The sequence below is a fragment of the Athene noctua genome, chromosome 5, assembly GCF_965140245.1.
Source record: "Athene noctua chromosome 5, bAthNoc1.hap1.1, whole genome shotgun sequence".
NCBI lineage: Eukaryota > Metazoa > Chordata > Aves > Strigiformes > Strigidae > Athene > Athene noctua.
The window spans coordinates 32,940,000-32,955,622 of record NC_134041.1 but is presented as its reverse complement, the minus strand read 5'-3'; the positions used below and the strand labels follow the sequence as shown (position 1 = coordinate 32,955,622).

The 15,623-nt window shown below is 36.3% G+C and overlaps 1 protein-coding gene across 8 annotated transcripts in view; it reads left to right on the top strand.

Moving 5' to 3' along the window:
• The window catches only part of RABGAP1L (RAB GTPase activating protein 1 like), a 262,266-nt gene that overhangs the window by 53,627 nt on the left and 193,016 nt on the right, over window positions 1-15,623 (top strand). For all 8 annotated transcript variants that reach the window (XM_074906992.1, XM_074906990.1, XM_074906991.1 and 5 more), the window contains 2 exons: window positions 3,712-3,805; window positions 8,516-8,666. In XM_074906992.1, coding sequence (XP_074763093.1) covers window positions 3,712-3,805; window positions 8,516-8,666 — 245 coding nt within the window. The remainder of the gene's footprint in view (window positions 1-3,711; window positions 3,806-8,515; window positions 8,667-15,623) is intronic.

Genomic DNA, 15,623 nt, shown 5'->3' with positions numbered 1-15,623 from the left:
CAACAGACACCAGACACAAGTTGGAACCTGGGAAACTCTGGTTAGATAAAAGGGTGGTTTTAGTGGGTTGATTGGTTTGTGTTTAAACCATGAGCATGGTCAAGCAGTGGTTGTCCAGAGAGATTCTACAGTCTTCTTTCTTGAAGGTGTTCAAAACTCTACCCTCCCACTCAGGTCCATGAGTGACCTGATCTAAGTAGGACTGCTTGGAGTAGGAGGCTGGACTAGATGACCTACAGAGGTCTTTCCAGCCCAGAGTACTCTGTGATTCCATGATGATGCCATGCAGACTGATGCCTGGTGTGGAAGCATGATCTTTCAGCCTTGCTTTAAACAGACTCTGAATTCAGGGAATTGGTTCATGAGGCATCCACAGAGTGAGTTTTTTGGGAATTTTCTGAATCACATTGCAATTCAAAACAAACAAGCAAAAAACCTGAGAGGCTTACTGTAATCTGTAAGTGTTCTTAAAGGCTATTTGTGTGTACACACATTTACAATCCTCAGGTTTGCTCTCTTGAGATGTCTCCTGTCCTCCTCCCATCCTGATGAGGCATAAGTTTTATTTTCCATTTGAGAGGCTGTGAGAGGTCAGGGCAAATAAAGGAGAAAGGGAGAAATACATGATACATTTAGAGGAAGAGATCTGTGCTTTCCCTGCAGAATCAGGCTGGATAAAATCATGCTCTGGCTAATGCTGCAGGCTTATAGATGCTATAAAATGTGGAGGGGGAAAAAAAGGTATAAAAGTATAACTCAGAGAAGAACATCTACAGTTAAATATCCCTCCCACAGCCTCTTTTTTCTTTTTAATCTATACCTAAGTGCTTACACAGGTTAGAACATCTAAATAGTCTTTAGAGTGGAAACAAAGTAGAGATTTTTTAAAAAGCTGTTTATTCTCTCTTCTTTGCCCTGTTCTATTTTGAAGTTTGACGTTAGTGTCTTTTGAAAGGGAGCATATGGCATTTCTAATTAAGGCCTGTGATTTTCTGACATATAACTGAATAATACATTCCAAATACTGTTAAACCTTCCAGATGAAAGAATTTTCAGGGCTGAAGCACTGTAGCTTTGTGATATATCTTGCTGGAATACATATGCTATGTAACACTGATCTCCTTAAGAACTTCGAAGAATTTTCCGTAGAATACCAGCATAGCGAGAAAAGAAGGGGTTTGTTTCTTTTGTCTGACGTTAGTATTCCTTGGCAAGCTCAGATTTGGATCAGATAACAACTAATGTGCATTGTTCCTGAAAGTATTCAGTGTAGCTTCATTTTTAAATGTTTTGGCCTGGTTGGGGATTTTATGCACTTTTCTCAGATTTTGTTTCAGACTGCAAGATTTGTTTGTGTATATTTTTACCGGGTGCTCTTGCAGAGATGCATGATAGTTCTGCAGTCTCTCTAAAGTAACTAAAATCTCTCCTTTTGAGAATTTTGTGCCAAATTATCTTCCTTTACCTTGAATGTGTGAAACCTTTCTGTAATGGTGGTTTATGATAAATATCTGGTGTGAGCCAGGTTTACTGAGTTTCTTAATACGTACCAATATAATTTAACATGTACCTTATGTCTCTGAATGGCCAATGTACTCAATCTAGAGAAGGCTTCCTCAAAATTTTTTTTCCTTGTTTCCATGGGAAGTAGAAGGGCTGTATTTATAATTGAACTCTTTGATCCAGTTAGGCAAACCAAGAGAGGAGAGAATTTAAAAAATGTAATGAATTTAATTGCTTTAACTTAACTTTTTTTAGTTATTACCAGGCCTGCGTAGTAAGTGAGGAGATTGGCCTTTACCATATTTTTTGTAATTTTCAAATGAAATCAAAGTTGAGTCTTCAAATACTTCCACTGGAACTTAAAGGGTTCCTTTGGTTACTGGAAAACCTTTTATAGTGATATCAAATTATAGTTAAAATTATACATTTGGGGTTTTCAGATCTTGACTTTTCCATCCTCAGATCTAATGAACATATGCAAAAGATTGGGAAACGTTAAAGTCAAGTTTCCTGTAGATTTGTGATGAGTGTGGGTGGTTGTGTTGTGTGGTTTTTTGTGGTTTTGTTTTCGTTTTTTTTTTTTTAATTCTAAGGGGAAGTGTTTAAATACAGGTTGGTGTTGTATTTTGGGGCCTGTAAAGCTGTACCAATAGCTTCCAGTCTAAAACGGTTCCACTAATCTAATGTTCAATTTGAAATACAAAGAGATTTCTAAGATGCTTCTCTCTTCTTTCAAGGCAGCACTTTTGCTATTAATTGTCCTTGAAATACAGTATATGCTGTCTTTGTCCTCCTCGTTCATTGTCAAATCCAAGCACTGATGATATTTTTATTAATGGCTTGTGCTTGACAATTGCTGAGACTATAAATTAGAAATGTGTAATTGAAGTGAGAATGTCAAGGATAAAGACTTAAGGGGATAATTGTGTAAGTACTGAAGATGCTTCTCCATCTGAACTACTACTGTTGCCTACATGAAGTTGGAGGTGAAGGAGATTCAGTGTAAGTGAGGAATTAAAGATACTAGGTTAGCAACTGGATGTGACTGAACTGTGTTGAAGAGAGTATCTGAGGGATTTTGGGAGCAGATGTAGCTTTGGTGTTCCTTTTTTGTTTAATTTTAGCTTCTTGAGACAGCTCAGCTTATAGGAAATAGCAACCTTGGAGACCTTGTAACATCTAAACTGTCCATAGCTTCAGAGGCCTCTGAGGATAATGGGGCTGTTGGCAGTGCCTCTTTTTAGGTTGTGTTTCATAGTAAAGATGCTGAGAACTGGAGCACTGTCAATGTTTTGTGTTGAAATTGTACTCATGTTTAATTTTTAGCAGTAATATATTCAGATAAAATGGGGAAAAGTCCAAATCCCTGCAAAACCATGTTCACATGAGGAGCTGCTCTAAAGAGTTAGACTGCTCAAAGTACTGTGGACAGCTGCGTAAACCTGTAAGACACATGGAAATTGGGACAATTACTTGAATTGGGTGGTTACTTGAGCATGCTATCCCAGGCTTGTTATCCCTTCTGGTTTGGGTATTAGTCATTTAATGACATATATCCTTCTGTAAGTCATTTATTCTTAATACTCATGAGGTTTTCCATTTGAAGTATTCTGTTCTGTTCCTTACAATATGACCTTTAGTGTCACAGTGTTGTTTTTACTGCTCATCCATGAACTTGTTTCAATAAAAAAAATTACTTTGTGGCTCTGAGTAGGCTTCTTGAGATCAGAGTATCATATGAGAGCAGAATGGCGTCTAAAGGATGCAGTGTAATGAAGTAGTGTTATCTACTATGCTTTAAAAGAGAGTTCTCTTTCTGTGAAGTCTGGAGTGGATATGACTTTTAGATAATACTGCATTGTAAAATTTCATTAAATGGATAGTTGACAGCCTTGAATTTTTTCTCACATAGTGCTTTTCTAAATCCCAGTCCTTTTTCCTGTAACAGTGTTGTGAATTATTCCCTAGTCTTGTTCTCTTAAACTTTACGGTAACTTTATTAATACACTTGTTTTGTCAAGTCTACTAAACATTCTTTGCAGTCCTACTAGTATTTTCTATGTCCTTTTGTGATTTTAAAATGGATATGTGAGAAGAATTTGTCTGAGACCTATATGTAAGCATCTTTAATGTCTGTTCTCATTGGTAAATCTGTGCATGCTTTTGTTTTCTTGTTTTGTCTTTTTTTTTTTTTTTTTCTTTTTTCAGAGAGTGATAATGAACTTTCCAGTGGCACTGGTGATGTGTCAAAGGATTGTCCTGAGAAGATTTTGTATTCCTGGGGAGAATTACTGGGGAGATGGTAATGCTTCATTTTTTTAAATTTAGATTTTATATACTAACCTTTTCTTTGTTTTATGACACTATATGGTCCTGAGTAGGAGGTTTGAAATTCTTCAGCTTACACAGTTTAAAATGCAAAACACATTGAAGTGTGGGTTTTTTAAACCTAGTTTAAAAGGACTGGTAAATCATCTTATTTTAGCTTACAGATATTTGACAATCTCTCCCACAGAGTCTGCAACTCTTGCTTCATTCAGTGTTTGAGAATATGTCCATGTATGCTCACACTACAGGTGTGTCTTCAAATGCAGAACTTCCTGTCAACCTGCGTTCCTTGGGGCTGGATCTTAAGCACTCATGAAACTCAGTGCCTCTTAGTGCTAGGATAGAGAAGGCAGAGCCATTTGTGCTAGCCTAAGCCATTTGTGCTAGCTGATGTATGTTTAACTGATTTATTTTGAATTACTCTTTTTTTCCTTTTTTTTTTTAAAATGTGCTATATGTAGGCACTTGAATTCTAGAAGGACTGTGATCCTCACTGAAACTGTTTCTGTTGGAGAGTAAAATGAATATTTGTAAGCCTAGAGTATGTTCTCAACAGTATTACTTCTGTGGTTTAAGTGCTTCAGTAGCAGCATATACTTTGCCAAGAGAGGAGAAGGGCTGTCTTATTTGCTACCTCTGAGAGAATTTACACTATTAACAAATGCCAGAACCACTTACTTTGTTTTCCCTTTGTAAGTAATAGCTCCTGCTGCCTGAGACAAAAATAATCTGAGGCCCTTAACCTGGAATTGGCAAAGTTTCCTTTTCCTAACTCCAAAAAGAGAGCTGAAAAACATTTTAAGGGTTTATTTGGGCAGTCACCTCCCTTACTTGGCCACTTTGTAGCTTTGGAGGAACACAGCATCCCGCTGCTGGCCACATCTTTAAGGGACATCTCATGCAAAGGTTACTAAATGAGACAAGATTTTAACAGAACCCTACCCTCCAGGTAGGACCCTCTTGCTTGTTTTTTGTCATCCAAGTTTCTGGCCTTAATGAAAGATTTTTTGGGGGAAGCACAAATATTTAATGAAATGATTGTAGAAATACAATCATTGTGTGATTGGCTATGAACCCTCTGAATGTTGAAGAAAATAGAGGAATATGTGGAAGTCAGTTGATCCCTATAGACAAATGTGTTTTCCTCACCTGAAAAGGCTGTAAACAATTTAGCTCTGGAGCTGTTTAGAACTTTACAAAGCCTGTTCTAAAGGACATCGCAAGAGAGAGTTTATAAATTCTTCTCGATTGTATATCCGGCAGCTCAATGCCAATGAGGAAGGCCATCCTGAGTCCTTGAAGAAATGTGTGGCAGGTTTGTTTCAATCTGCATTGCATTTGCATTGGAAGATGCTACTTTTTTTTTTTGTTTTTCCTAAATTAATTTATTGGTTTACTCTATTAACTTTTGCCCTTGACAAATATCTGACCTGCTGTTGATAAGCATGCTGAAGTAAGGAACTGCCCACAGCTCATTCCTCAGGTGTCATGTAACCAACTGTTTCTTCAAATTACTCAAGTATACTATTCAGTGAGACAAAACGTTTAAGACTTTTGGAGTAAACTACTTTGAAGTCCCTACAAAACTTATACACAACTCAGAGAATCATTTAATAGTTAAAACACCCTAGTTAAAATGAGTTAAAAAAAGGATGAGAAATGGGAGGTCCCATCCAGCTTGAAGACTAGCAGTAGCAAACCTTTTCTTTAGGAGTGTCTCAAGTAATATTACCTTTTGAGATAAATTCAATTGTATAAAATACTTAAATTCTTGAATAGTGTTATGTTACATTTTAAGAACAAAACTTGGAAAGAGTAACGTGAAAAATGTTAAACTGAAAACTAAAAATAGATTGAAATAAATTTTAATGTGTTGAAAACTGCAACATATGCTAGTGGAATATCTGTGCACTTGTAAAAAAAGTAAATAAACAAAAATTAACATTTCTACTTGGAGAACTGGTGTGCTGATTTGTCTTAGATGAAGAATTTCTTGCACCTTAATTGCTTCTTGTCATTTCACTGAAATGTCACTGTAACCTAACGGACTGACTCAGCAGAAGCATTGCTGCAAAAGTCTCCTTCACACATATAAACAGCAATAAGAATAAGATAATTTACCAAAAAGATACAGTAAACAGTTGGAAAGTAATGGAGTATCTTTTAACTTATTTTACTGTTTACTGTATCCACAGCATGAAAGTTGTTCTTGCAAGCTGAACTAGTTTAGCTGAGTACTTAACTATTTCTGATGTGTGTGTTGTTTGTTTTTTTTTTTTTTTTTTAAAAAAAAAGTAGCAGTGGTCAATAGCAGTATTTGATCAGAAATATTTATCAAGTTGGAGTGTAGTCTGTTCATAGCTGTTGTGTATCCTCTTTGATGTTTTAAAATTAGCTCTTAATTTTGCTGAGGAGAATTAAATCACTTTGTAGCAAATTAAAGATGTCAGTATCCATGAAAGGCCCGTTTTCCCCACATGCTAGAGGATAAGACTAGAATAAGACAAGCTTTTATTTTATGCTTGTTTCTGTTATAGTCTGGTGAAGCAGTGTCAGAAAGTGTCTAGGAATGTAAGGTGCCTGGGCCTTTACACAAAGGAGGGGAAAATGTGTTTGTTCATTACTGTAGAATACGGACTATTAATGATCAAGCTGTTTCCCAAACAGACATTCAGAAACCGAGAAGTTGTCTATTAACATTACAGAGTTATGCTTTACTGCATGGACTACTGTTGCTAAAGTAAACAATACAATACTCTACAATAAACCTAACTAAATATATGACAAATCCAGTAAAATCTGGTGTACTGTGGCATGCTTAATTCTCAATTGTGAATATGTTCAGTAGTAAGGATGTATTACAGAATGGAATGTGCATCTCTTAGTAGTTGCAATAAGCTATTTATATTGTTTTCTTGGTGTCACTGAAAAATTCCCTGTTATGTTTCTATGGGAATGCACCTTGTTAGCTGTTCATTTTATTTTACCTGCTTGCCGAGTCCTCAGAGAAGGCCTTCTGTGTTTCTCATATAACACATATGACCAAACCCACGTAATAACCAAACTAATCTGATTTGAAATGTGTTGTGAATGCTGCATTTTCACACAGCTTGAGCTTTGAATTTCTGGTGTATTTTATTTATTTATTCCTGAATGTACATTCTGTAATTTTGTAACTGCTTAAGAGTGTCTCATCCTTTTAGTATTTCTGTGAACATTGGTTTTTCTTTCTAGCTTTTTCCCATCACAAGACCATTAGTCTAATGTGACTTGCTGCAAAATACACTGAAAAGAGAAAAGGGAATAGTTAGGTTTTAATTTGGCTAACTGGATGATAAATTGACTTGTGCTGCACTGCACATTTAAAATTTAAAATAATTACTGTGCTTAAAAGAATAAGGGCATTATATAATCACACTCTCTTTTTAGTTCTCAAGTCATTTGGAAAAATGGGGATATCATCCTCAGAGTATAGGAAAAAGAAATTTATTTAGAGTACCGTTTAAATTTAAACAGTAGTGGTAAACTGTTCACATCTTAATGACCTGTTTCAAAGAATGAGTACTCTAAACGTTTACTTAAAATCAAGGGTCAAATTGCAGGTTATTTAATTTAATCACAGCTTGCTAGCATTTGGCTAAACTGCCACTCTCACTATTCTCTTACCAGTAGAGCTGAAAAACATAACAATGGTCAAAACAGTAACAGAGCAAAGCACTTTCCTACATCAGAAACAATAGAGCATCAGTTCATGCAGTCTTCCTGATGCATCGCTATGAAAATTGCCAGATTAAGTCAAAGCAAGGTTTAATCTAGATCAATAAACACTGTTATCTCAAAAAGGATTTTTAAAGATCTGTGACTGAAAGCTTTGCAGTATTGTGCACCTGCAGTGATTTTATCCTAAATGTATGGGCTCGCTGACTGGATGACTTTTGAAAAACACATCTTTAGTATTCAACCTTTCTGAATATGGCCTTTTCATAGGTCTGTATACCAACTTTTGTAGGATTAATTACACAGAGTTGCAAAATAAAAAAAAGTCATCCTGCAGTTGTCTTTCTACCTTTCTTGATGTGTGTACAGACAGTAAAACACCAGTTCTAATTAAAAGACAGATATATTTGGAATACTGGGATTTTAGCAAGGTATGTTCAAATTTTACTGCTTTGTGGGACTTGCAACATACTCTTGGCATGAAGTGTAAAACTGGAACTTAGTCTTCATGTTAGTACTCTTAAAACTGGATTTTGCTTTCCAAAATTTATTTCTCTGTACATCTTTTAATTTCCTTTTCTTAACCTAAGCTAAATGTATCTGTTGAGCAAATATTCAAACTGCATTGTTTGCACAGATGGTGTGTTTTTCTTTCAATTCAAATTGTTATTCATTAGCCAGTTTAGTTCAATTTCTGCAACTGTTTATTATTTTAATTTTCATTAATTTCTCTACACCTAGAGAATTTGACTATCACTACATTTTGCCCCTGGTTCTTACTGTAGATCCTTGCAGAATTTTTGCTTTCCATTTGACAAATGCTAATTAGTGTAACCAGTGGAAGAAAAGTTTATGTTGTCAGTTCCTGGCTCCACTCTTCAGAATAATATTGGAAAGTTTTAAATTTTTTTTATATTTTTAATCTTGTAGTTGAATTATAATGGGCATTTGATTGTCTGTTTCTCAGGCACAATAATCTTGTTGTGAGGCCAAACGGATTATCTACCCTGGTGAAAAGTGGTGTTCCAGAAGCACTAAGGGCAGAGGTTTGGCAGTTGCTGGCAGGATGCCATGACAACCAGGCAATGCTGGATAAATACAGAGTTCTCATCACAATGGTAAGTGATTTTTTTTTTTTTTCTTTTGGTTAAAACAAATTCCGCTGAGCAGCAGTTTTATTCAGTGGCAAAGTAGCAAAAGAGTTGAAACAGTGTGACTTGTTTTAAGCAACTGAAATTGTGATTAGGTGGCTTTACCTCCTGCCATGGGTACCTGCTGAATGGCATTAGCAAGAGAAATTACTGACCTATATCTGTAGTAATGTTTGACATTTAGCTTTCTATTCACCTGCTGTGATGGTAAGAAGCGCATCAGCTTGTTTGTTGATTTTTTTATAAACTCACATTCATCACTTTGTTTTTCCAACAGTTTCTGTTCTCTGTATACTTTAATTTTCTGGTTTTCAGTTTAAAAAAAATGCCAGCAAAACCAAACAAAACCTCACAAAGTTGGGTATTTGTTTTGTTGTTTATTTTTAAAAAGCATGTTAAAAACATTTTTACCTAGCAGGAAACTAGTCTCTCTGCTACATGGGCAATTTGAGAGGAGAATCCTTCTGGGACTTTCTTCCCATTCTGTATCCTAATGTCATCTGTGCAGTCAGTAAACATTATAACAAGTTATCTGCATAGGTGTTCCAGACTGTTTATAGCTGTGATTGAAAGATTGAGAACCACTGGGTTGTAGCAGCAAAAACTCTGTGCAGTGTCAGGAGGTAAACTCACCATTTGGGGTTCTAAAATTCTTGCCACTGAAGAGTAGTTACACACTCTGAGAAAAACATCGGTCTCAAAAATAGTCATAATGGCAGAAACGGATGAAGATAATTTTATATGTTGCTTATAGAAGGTGTTGGATTTGTTATCTAGGGAATGAATCATCTGTCCATACAAAAGTTCTGTCATAGATGTTGTTAGTAAGAGTTTCCTTTCATAATGTTGTCATATCTTTTTCATACTTGTCCTTTTAATTTGACCTGCCCGCTATGTTTGTAAAGTTTAAAAGTGTCCCCCAAAGTGAGAGCTGTCCTCATAGCCTAGTTTTCCTTTACCAGTAAAGAAGGGATGTTTTGATAGTGTAAATTTTTCTTTTTGACGTTGTAGTTGGGTTATATTTTCCTTAGAAACCATTCACGGGACATCTGTCAGCTGTATGTTGCATCAAAACCACCTCCATTATTTTGCTCTTGCTTTCCAAAAGTGGGGAAGATGTTTGTTTCACAGCGGAGGAGGGAGTGGAAAACTTCTAAAATGCAAGCCTTATCTTGACGCTAGGGCCTCATGCCTTAAAAATACCTTGTCATTATAGAAATATTTCAGTGACGTATATTTTGGAAGATGATATTGCATACAGTGTTTAATATGAAACATAATACTATTGTGGATTAGAAAATTAAATCCTATTCTGAATTGAAGCATTTATGCAAACAGTTTTTCTCCTGAAGTAAATCGCTTTTGTTCTGAAATCAGACTTTCTTCTGTAGTCTGTCTGTATGTAATCGCTGGGGATCACATCATTTGGCATACATTGCATGAAAGGATTCATGAGGGAGTCTGTGCCAAACCAAAGCTAAGGCCTGTTTTTATGAATAGTTAATATTGGGTGCTCCAACATTTTTTTTGTTAGTGAGTTATTATCTGATATTTACGTCTGTGAACAGAACTTCCTTCAGTTTCATTCTGGTGTGTTGGTAATGTGAATTAAGCTATTTTTGAGAGAGTGAGAGAGAGAGGGAGGCATGTATATTGTTCTCCGAATCCTACTAAAAGCTTTGTTGTGGTGTTATCTTATGGGTGTCAATAATAATACACATGCTAAACTTCAGAATTGTTTGGGTATCAGTGACTGTTAATTTGATTCTACATGAAAAAGAACTGATTTTTTTCCCATGTTTTTTGTATGCCTCCATCCCAATATACCAATAACATGGACTTTATTTTTTCCATAATTACTTAATTCTTCTAATTGAATACATAGCTTTCATCTTGATTCTTTCAGTTTGCATATATGTTTACACAGTTTCATTGTCTCCTTGTATTTTGGTCATTCTGCTTAACATTCCTCTCTTGTTTAGGCTCACTTCTGGAAGCTGGATGTTTCTGTGGGTGTCTTAACCACTGTAGTAATTCTGTAAGCATGTGCATTCCTGAGCGTATTTCTGTAAGACATTCCTAGGTGGTTGGAGGTGGCAGCGTTCTGCACTTGCAGTCTTGGGAATAAAGCGTGCTGAGATACAAGAAGTAGGAGGTGGTAGTAACATCTGTTAACTTGACCCATTACCTACCTGCTTACCTCCTCATACAACTCCCCCTGGTACAGCTGTCTCCCTTCAACAGCTCCCGTGTTACTGCCCAGTTGCCTTGAAGCTTTAATCACACCCTGTCCCATGCTGCTCTATCTCCTGGGTTACTGTAACAGCTCCTTCGTAAGAGCCTGCTCTCCCAGCACCCAGCCCTTTCCCCTTTCTGATGATCCAGCCCTACCTGCACCATTTGGCTAAATTGCCAATTACAGTCCCTCAGTGTGAAAGAGGGAAAAAATATCTGCACCCAGAATATTGTAAGAAAGTAAGCTTATGTAGATGTAGTTGGGGCTTTTTGTGTCTGGTGATCAAAATAATATGGCTAAACTGTGTATATAGCCAAATGCTATAGAGTACTGTAGTAAGTAATATAGTGTTGGTCAGGACTTACCAGTAAGGTAAGGAATACTGGCCAGTTTTCTTGAATGAGGCTTGGCTTTAAAAGCATCTTTAACATCTTTGATTTCTTTGGTTTTATGAGAACTAAATGAATTTTTTTCTGAAGAAAATTTCAGAGGCCTAACTTGAGGGACAGATCTTGAAAACTGTTATTTTACTATCATATCTTAAAAGTGAACCCAAGAGCTGGAATTACTAGTATTAAACATATGATATCTAATTTATGACTGCCTCTTCCGGGAAACAGAGATAAATATGTTAAAAAATTGAGCTTTAAAACTACTGCAGTGTTGCTGGTTAACTCCTGGTGAAAGTGGGCTTGCTAGTGGAGGAGGAGAATTGTATTGTTGGCAGGCCAAAAATGTGTTCCTTGTGATGAACTGAATGATAGCAGACTCTCAACATTTAAATTTATTTTAGAGACCGTGATATAGACACATTTGTTATTCTATGCCAGTTGCATGCAGTTTGAGCAGAAGTAGTATGTTAGATTGGCCAACTATTATTCACATCACTTAACAGATCTGATATGCATGTTACTCTATATATATCCATCTGTATGCAGAGATCTGAAATCTGCTGCAGTATTTTTCAGTTAGAGGAGTGTTTTGTTCAATGTGTTCTGTAGGAGAGAGTAATTTGGGGCTTGTTTTTGTGTTTCAGTTCAGCACAGAAAGCAAAATAAAATCTGTCTTATTTAGAAAAATCAATGCCGTACTTATTTTCTCCAAAAGGTATGTCCTCTAGTCCTCTGCACTGGAGGTCAACAGTCTGTCAAGAATGATCTAGTGAACTGTGCTTCCTATTCCATATCGGAGCATTCACATGCCAGTACATTTCCCATCTCTAGGTGAGTTTGTACTTTGAGGAGGGAAGGGAGAAAGAAATACTTCTGCTCTCACAAATGTTTTCTCACTGACAAGCACTGTCGTGCTCTATCTTGTATCTCATACTGAGTTCCGGCGTGGTGATTACTGTGAGCCTCTCAGAAATTTTGACTGGAGCACAATAGTAGGTCTTGCATACAATTTTAGAGAGTAGGAGTTGTGATTTGGCAGCTGCTTTGTTTCTGATATATATGTAAATCTGTACTGTATGATAATCAAAATCTGTCTTAGTTACCTTTCTGGCATGTGTGCTTTTGACCCTGATACATGTGACACAGTACAGGAAGGGGAAAACGAAACATATATCAGCAGAGATAAATGCGTTTATTTATTTGTTCAAAGGAAAAAACAAAGGCAAATCAGAGTGACAAAATTCCGCCTATGTGATGATAATGAAGAGGTCATACTGGTACTTGTATATAGAGCTTTTGTACAAGCGTGTCAGATCCATTTGTTAAAAGAATGTAAGTAGAAAAACATGCACAAGCTAGGGTCCCTTCATTGCTAGAGTTTTTTTTCTCCTGCCTACTTGACATTATTTCATGTTCAGCTTCACTGGTTCCTCTCAGGACACTCAGATGAATTTTTCCATTATAAGATATATTTTGAGCTCCAATAAACTGACAAGTGACAAGCCACAGTTTACCCCGTTTACAACTGAGGTGACTGGTAATTGTCTTCACCAGTAATTATGCTCCACCTTGCCACACTGTCCCTTTCAGAATAGGTGTCAATCATTATTGGTGTGTAAACTATTAGAAATCTGCCATCACTTGACGGCAGTAATAAAGCAACTTTCTATAGAACACTTGTTGTATCTGAATTGGAGCAGATGTTTTATTTATTACATCTTATGCAGCCTATTATTAACATTTTGCTTTTCTGTTTTACATGGTTTCATTTTTATATGTGTTCTCACTGCTGAATTTGTAGGGTGAGAGTTCTTTCCATCCTTTTCAGTGTTATGGACTGGGTGCCTGTTTTGTAGTGCTGTTACTGATTACTCTTGAAATTACGTTCAAGTTCTTTTTCCTGAGTTTAGAAAGTAGCACCTGTCAGGGTTGTATGTAGTTGTATAAGTAAAATAATGAAAGCAGAAAAACAAGGCAGTCATGCACATTCTGTAGTTTGAGAACTTTTGGATGGACCATTTCAAAGTAGGATTTATATTTGTTAAATGTATAATTTCTTTATAAAAGACTTCCAGTGTACAATCTGATTTCTATTAAGAAATGAGTTATAATGTTCATCTAACAGCACATACAGACTGCTTTTAAATGCTGCTGCTGCTCTGGTTTAAGGAAACAAAACTTGTTTTAAATTTATTATTTTTTAAAGTATGATCAGGAAAAGAAACCTGGTTTCAAGTAAAGTATATGTGGGTGGTATTACATTACTCAAAAGCAATAAAAGTTTGCATATGAATGTGAATGCCCATTTTGGAGATTGATGGTGACTTTGAGTCTAAAGTCTTAAAGGCTGTCCTTACAAATGACTCATAAGAGAACCAAAAATAAGATTCTTTTATTGTTTATAGTAATAATTTTTTTTGGCTATGTGAGCATGTGACCAGAACAGTTAGAGATAATAACTAATTAAAGGGTCAGGCTTCAGAAGAGTTGGCCAAAAAATAGCTTTGTCTCTGACTATGTAGTGGTGTTTAGCTTCTGGGCCAATAACATTTCAAGCCACCGTACAGAAAAAAGAAAAACCTAAGAATTCTTCCAAAGTCTGAAGCAATATGAGGGGCATTGATTTGGGGATTGAATATTGCCATATCATGAAAATAATTTATCTCAGTAATACAATAATTTGAAATTGGCACTAATCACACAGAGGTATAATTCTCATGCAGTAGGGACCAATTATGAAAGTACATTCCATTGCTGCAGAAGACGGAGCAAATGTATTGGTTTGTGGGCTGGATGAAATCTAATCCATTTAGAGCTAATATATGTGTTTTAGCCACTGTTTGGGCCAATATTATTATTCCTGATTCCTACAAAACAAATCCTCTCATTAAAAAGCAAAAGTTAAGGTTTCAGATTTCTGAAGGCCTCTCAGATTAAAAGTTTTTTCAGGCCCAGATACAAAATTAAACTTCAGCATTTGTTTTCTGGAAAGAACAGTAAATGATGGATTTACACGTTACACATTGCTCATGTTATTTTGTTGTATCCGTGTAGTCCCAAGCCCTACACTGCCTGCGTTCATCTGCTTTGGCCAGGATCAGTTGTGTGTGACATGGAGTACAAGGGATACTGGCCACAAAGTCATCTCTACATCTCTTCTTGGGTTTCTCATGGTTAGTGACAACAAACTGATTTTTTTGACAAGTTTCTGGTACTCCTCAGGAGCCAAACAGTTCTCATGGTGTGGTCCTTTCCTTCAGAAGCTTGCTGGCTTCAGCCTGTGTAAATCTTAGACAATGTTACTGCTCTTTGTTTCCCAGTTGCGAGTGGGTTTGTGGCTTCCAGCCTGCTCTCCTGTTGGCAGAGGTGATGTGCTGTAGCTTTGCTGTGGGGTCTCCAACTGACTGGTCATCAGATCAGTCAACACTTCAGTTACAAACCGCTACAGAAAAGGAAGAGCTACAGTAGAGAAAAATCTTTGGAATTCTTTAACAACTGTATTGCATTATTATAAGCACCTTCTGAGAACAGTAACTTTTTCCATAGTGGTAGGACAAGGAGAAGTCTTACAAATGGATGTCTGTATCATTTCTTCTCCCAAAAATGTAATGGTAGTCTCTTCAAAATGATAAGTTAGAGATAGGATAGCTAAAAATAGTGAACACCATTGTTGAACTTTCATCATCTGCTTAAGTACTCTTTCACACATTGAATTAACTTCAATTATCTGTTTTCCGTGGTGCATCTAGGGGCAAACTGATCTCTAAGGACTGAAGATCAACTTTCATGTAAACTTAATGTAGAAATGCATTTACTTTTTAAACTTTGTAATTACCAAAACTGTTCAAATGAGAAAAGGTATTTACTTCTTTGCTTCGTACTTCATGTTTACTGGGCTTTTTTATTTTTATTGCTAGTTTGCTTGCATAGTTAGTAAATGGAAAGTGGAGGAGGTTACAAATGAGCCAGTCTATGCAACTAGGATTAAATGCAGTTGACTTTGAAAGTGGTGCCTTGATGCCATGTTGTTGGTTTTGTTTGTTTTTATTATTTGTGTGAAACAGTTGGGTTGAAACAGTTTAGCTGTGGATTGAGAGAATAACATACATAGGAAGGCTATTTTAGTCTGAGTAGAAAATTAATCAAGCTTGTTATTTGCAGTAATACCAAAGGATATTAAGTTAGCACTAGGAAGAGGAATATTTTTTGTCCCAATGGCATCGTGCAGGGTTCCACTGCTCAGTGTTCTGAGACTAATTAATCAGTAAGGGTGTTTAATTAAAAAGATGACTGTTC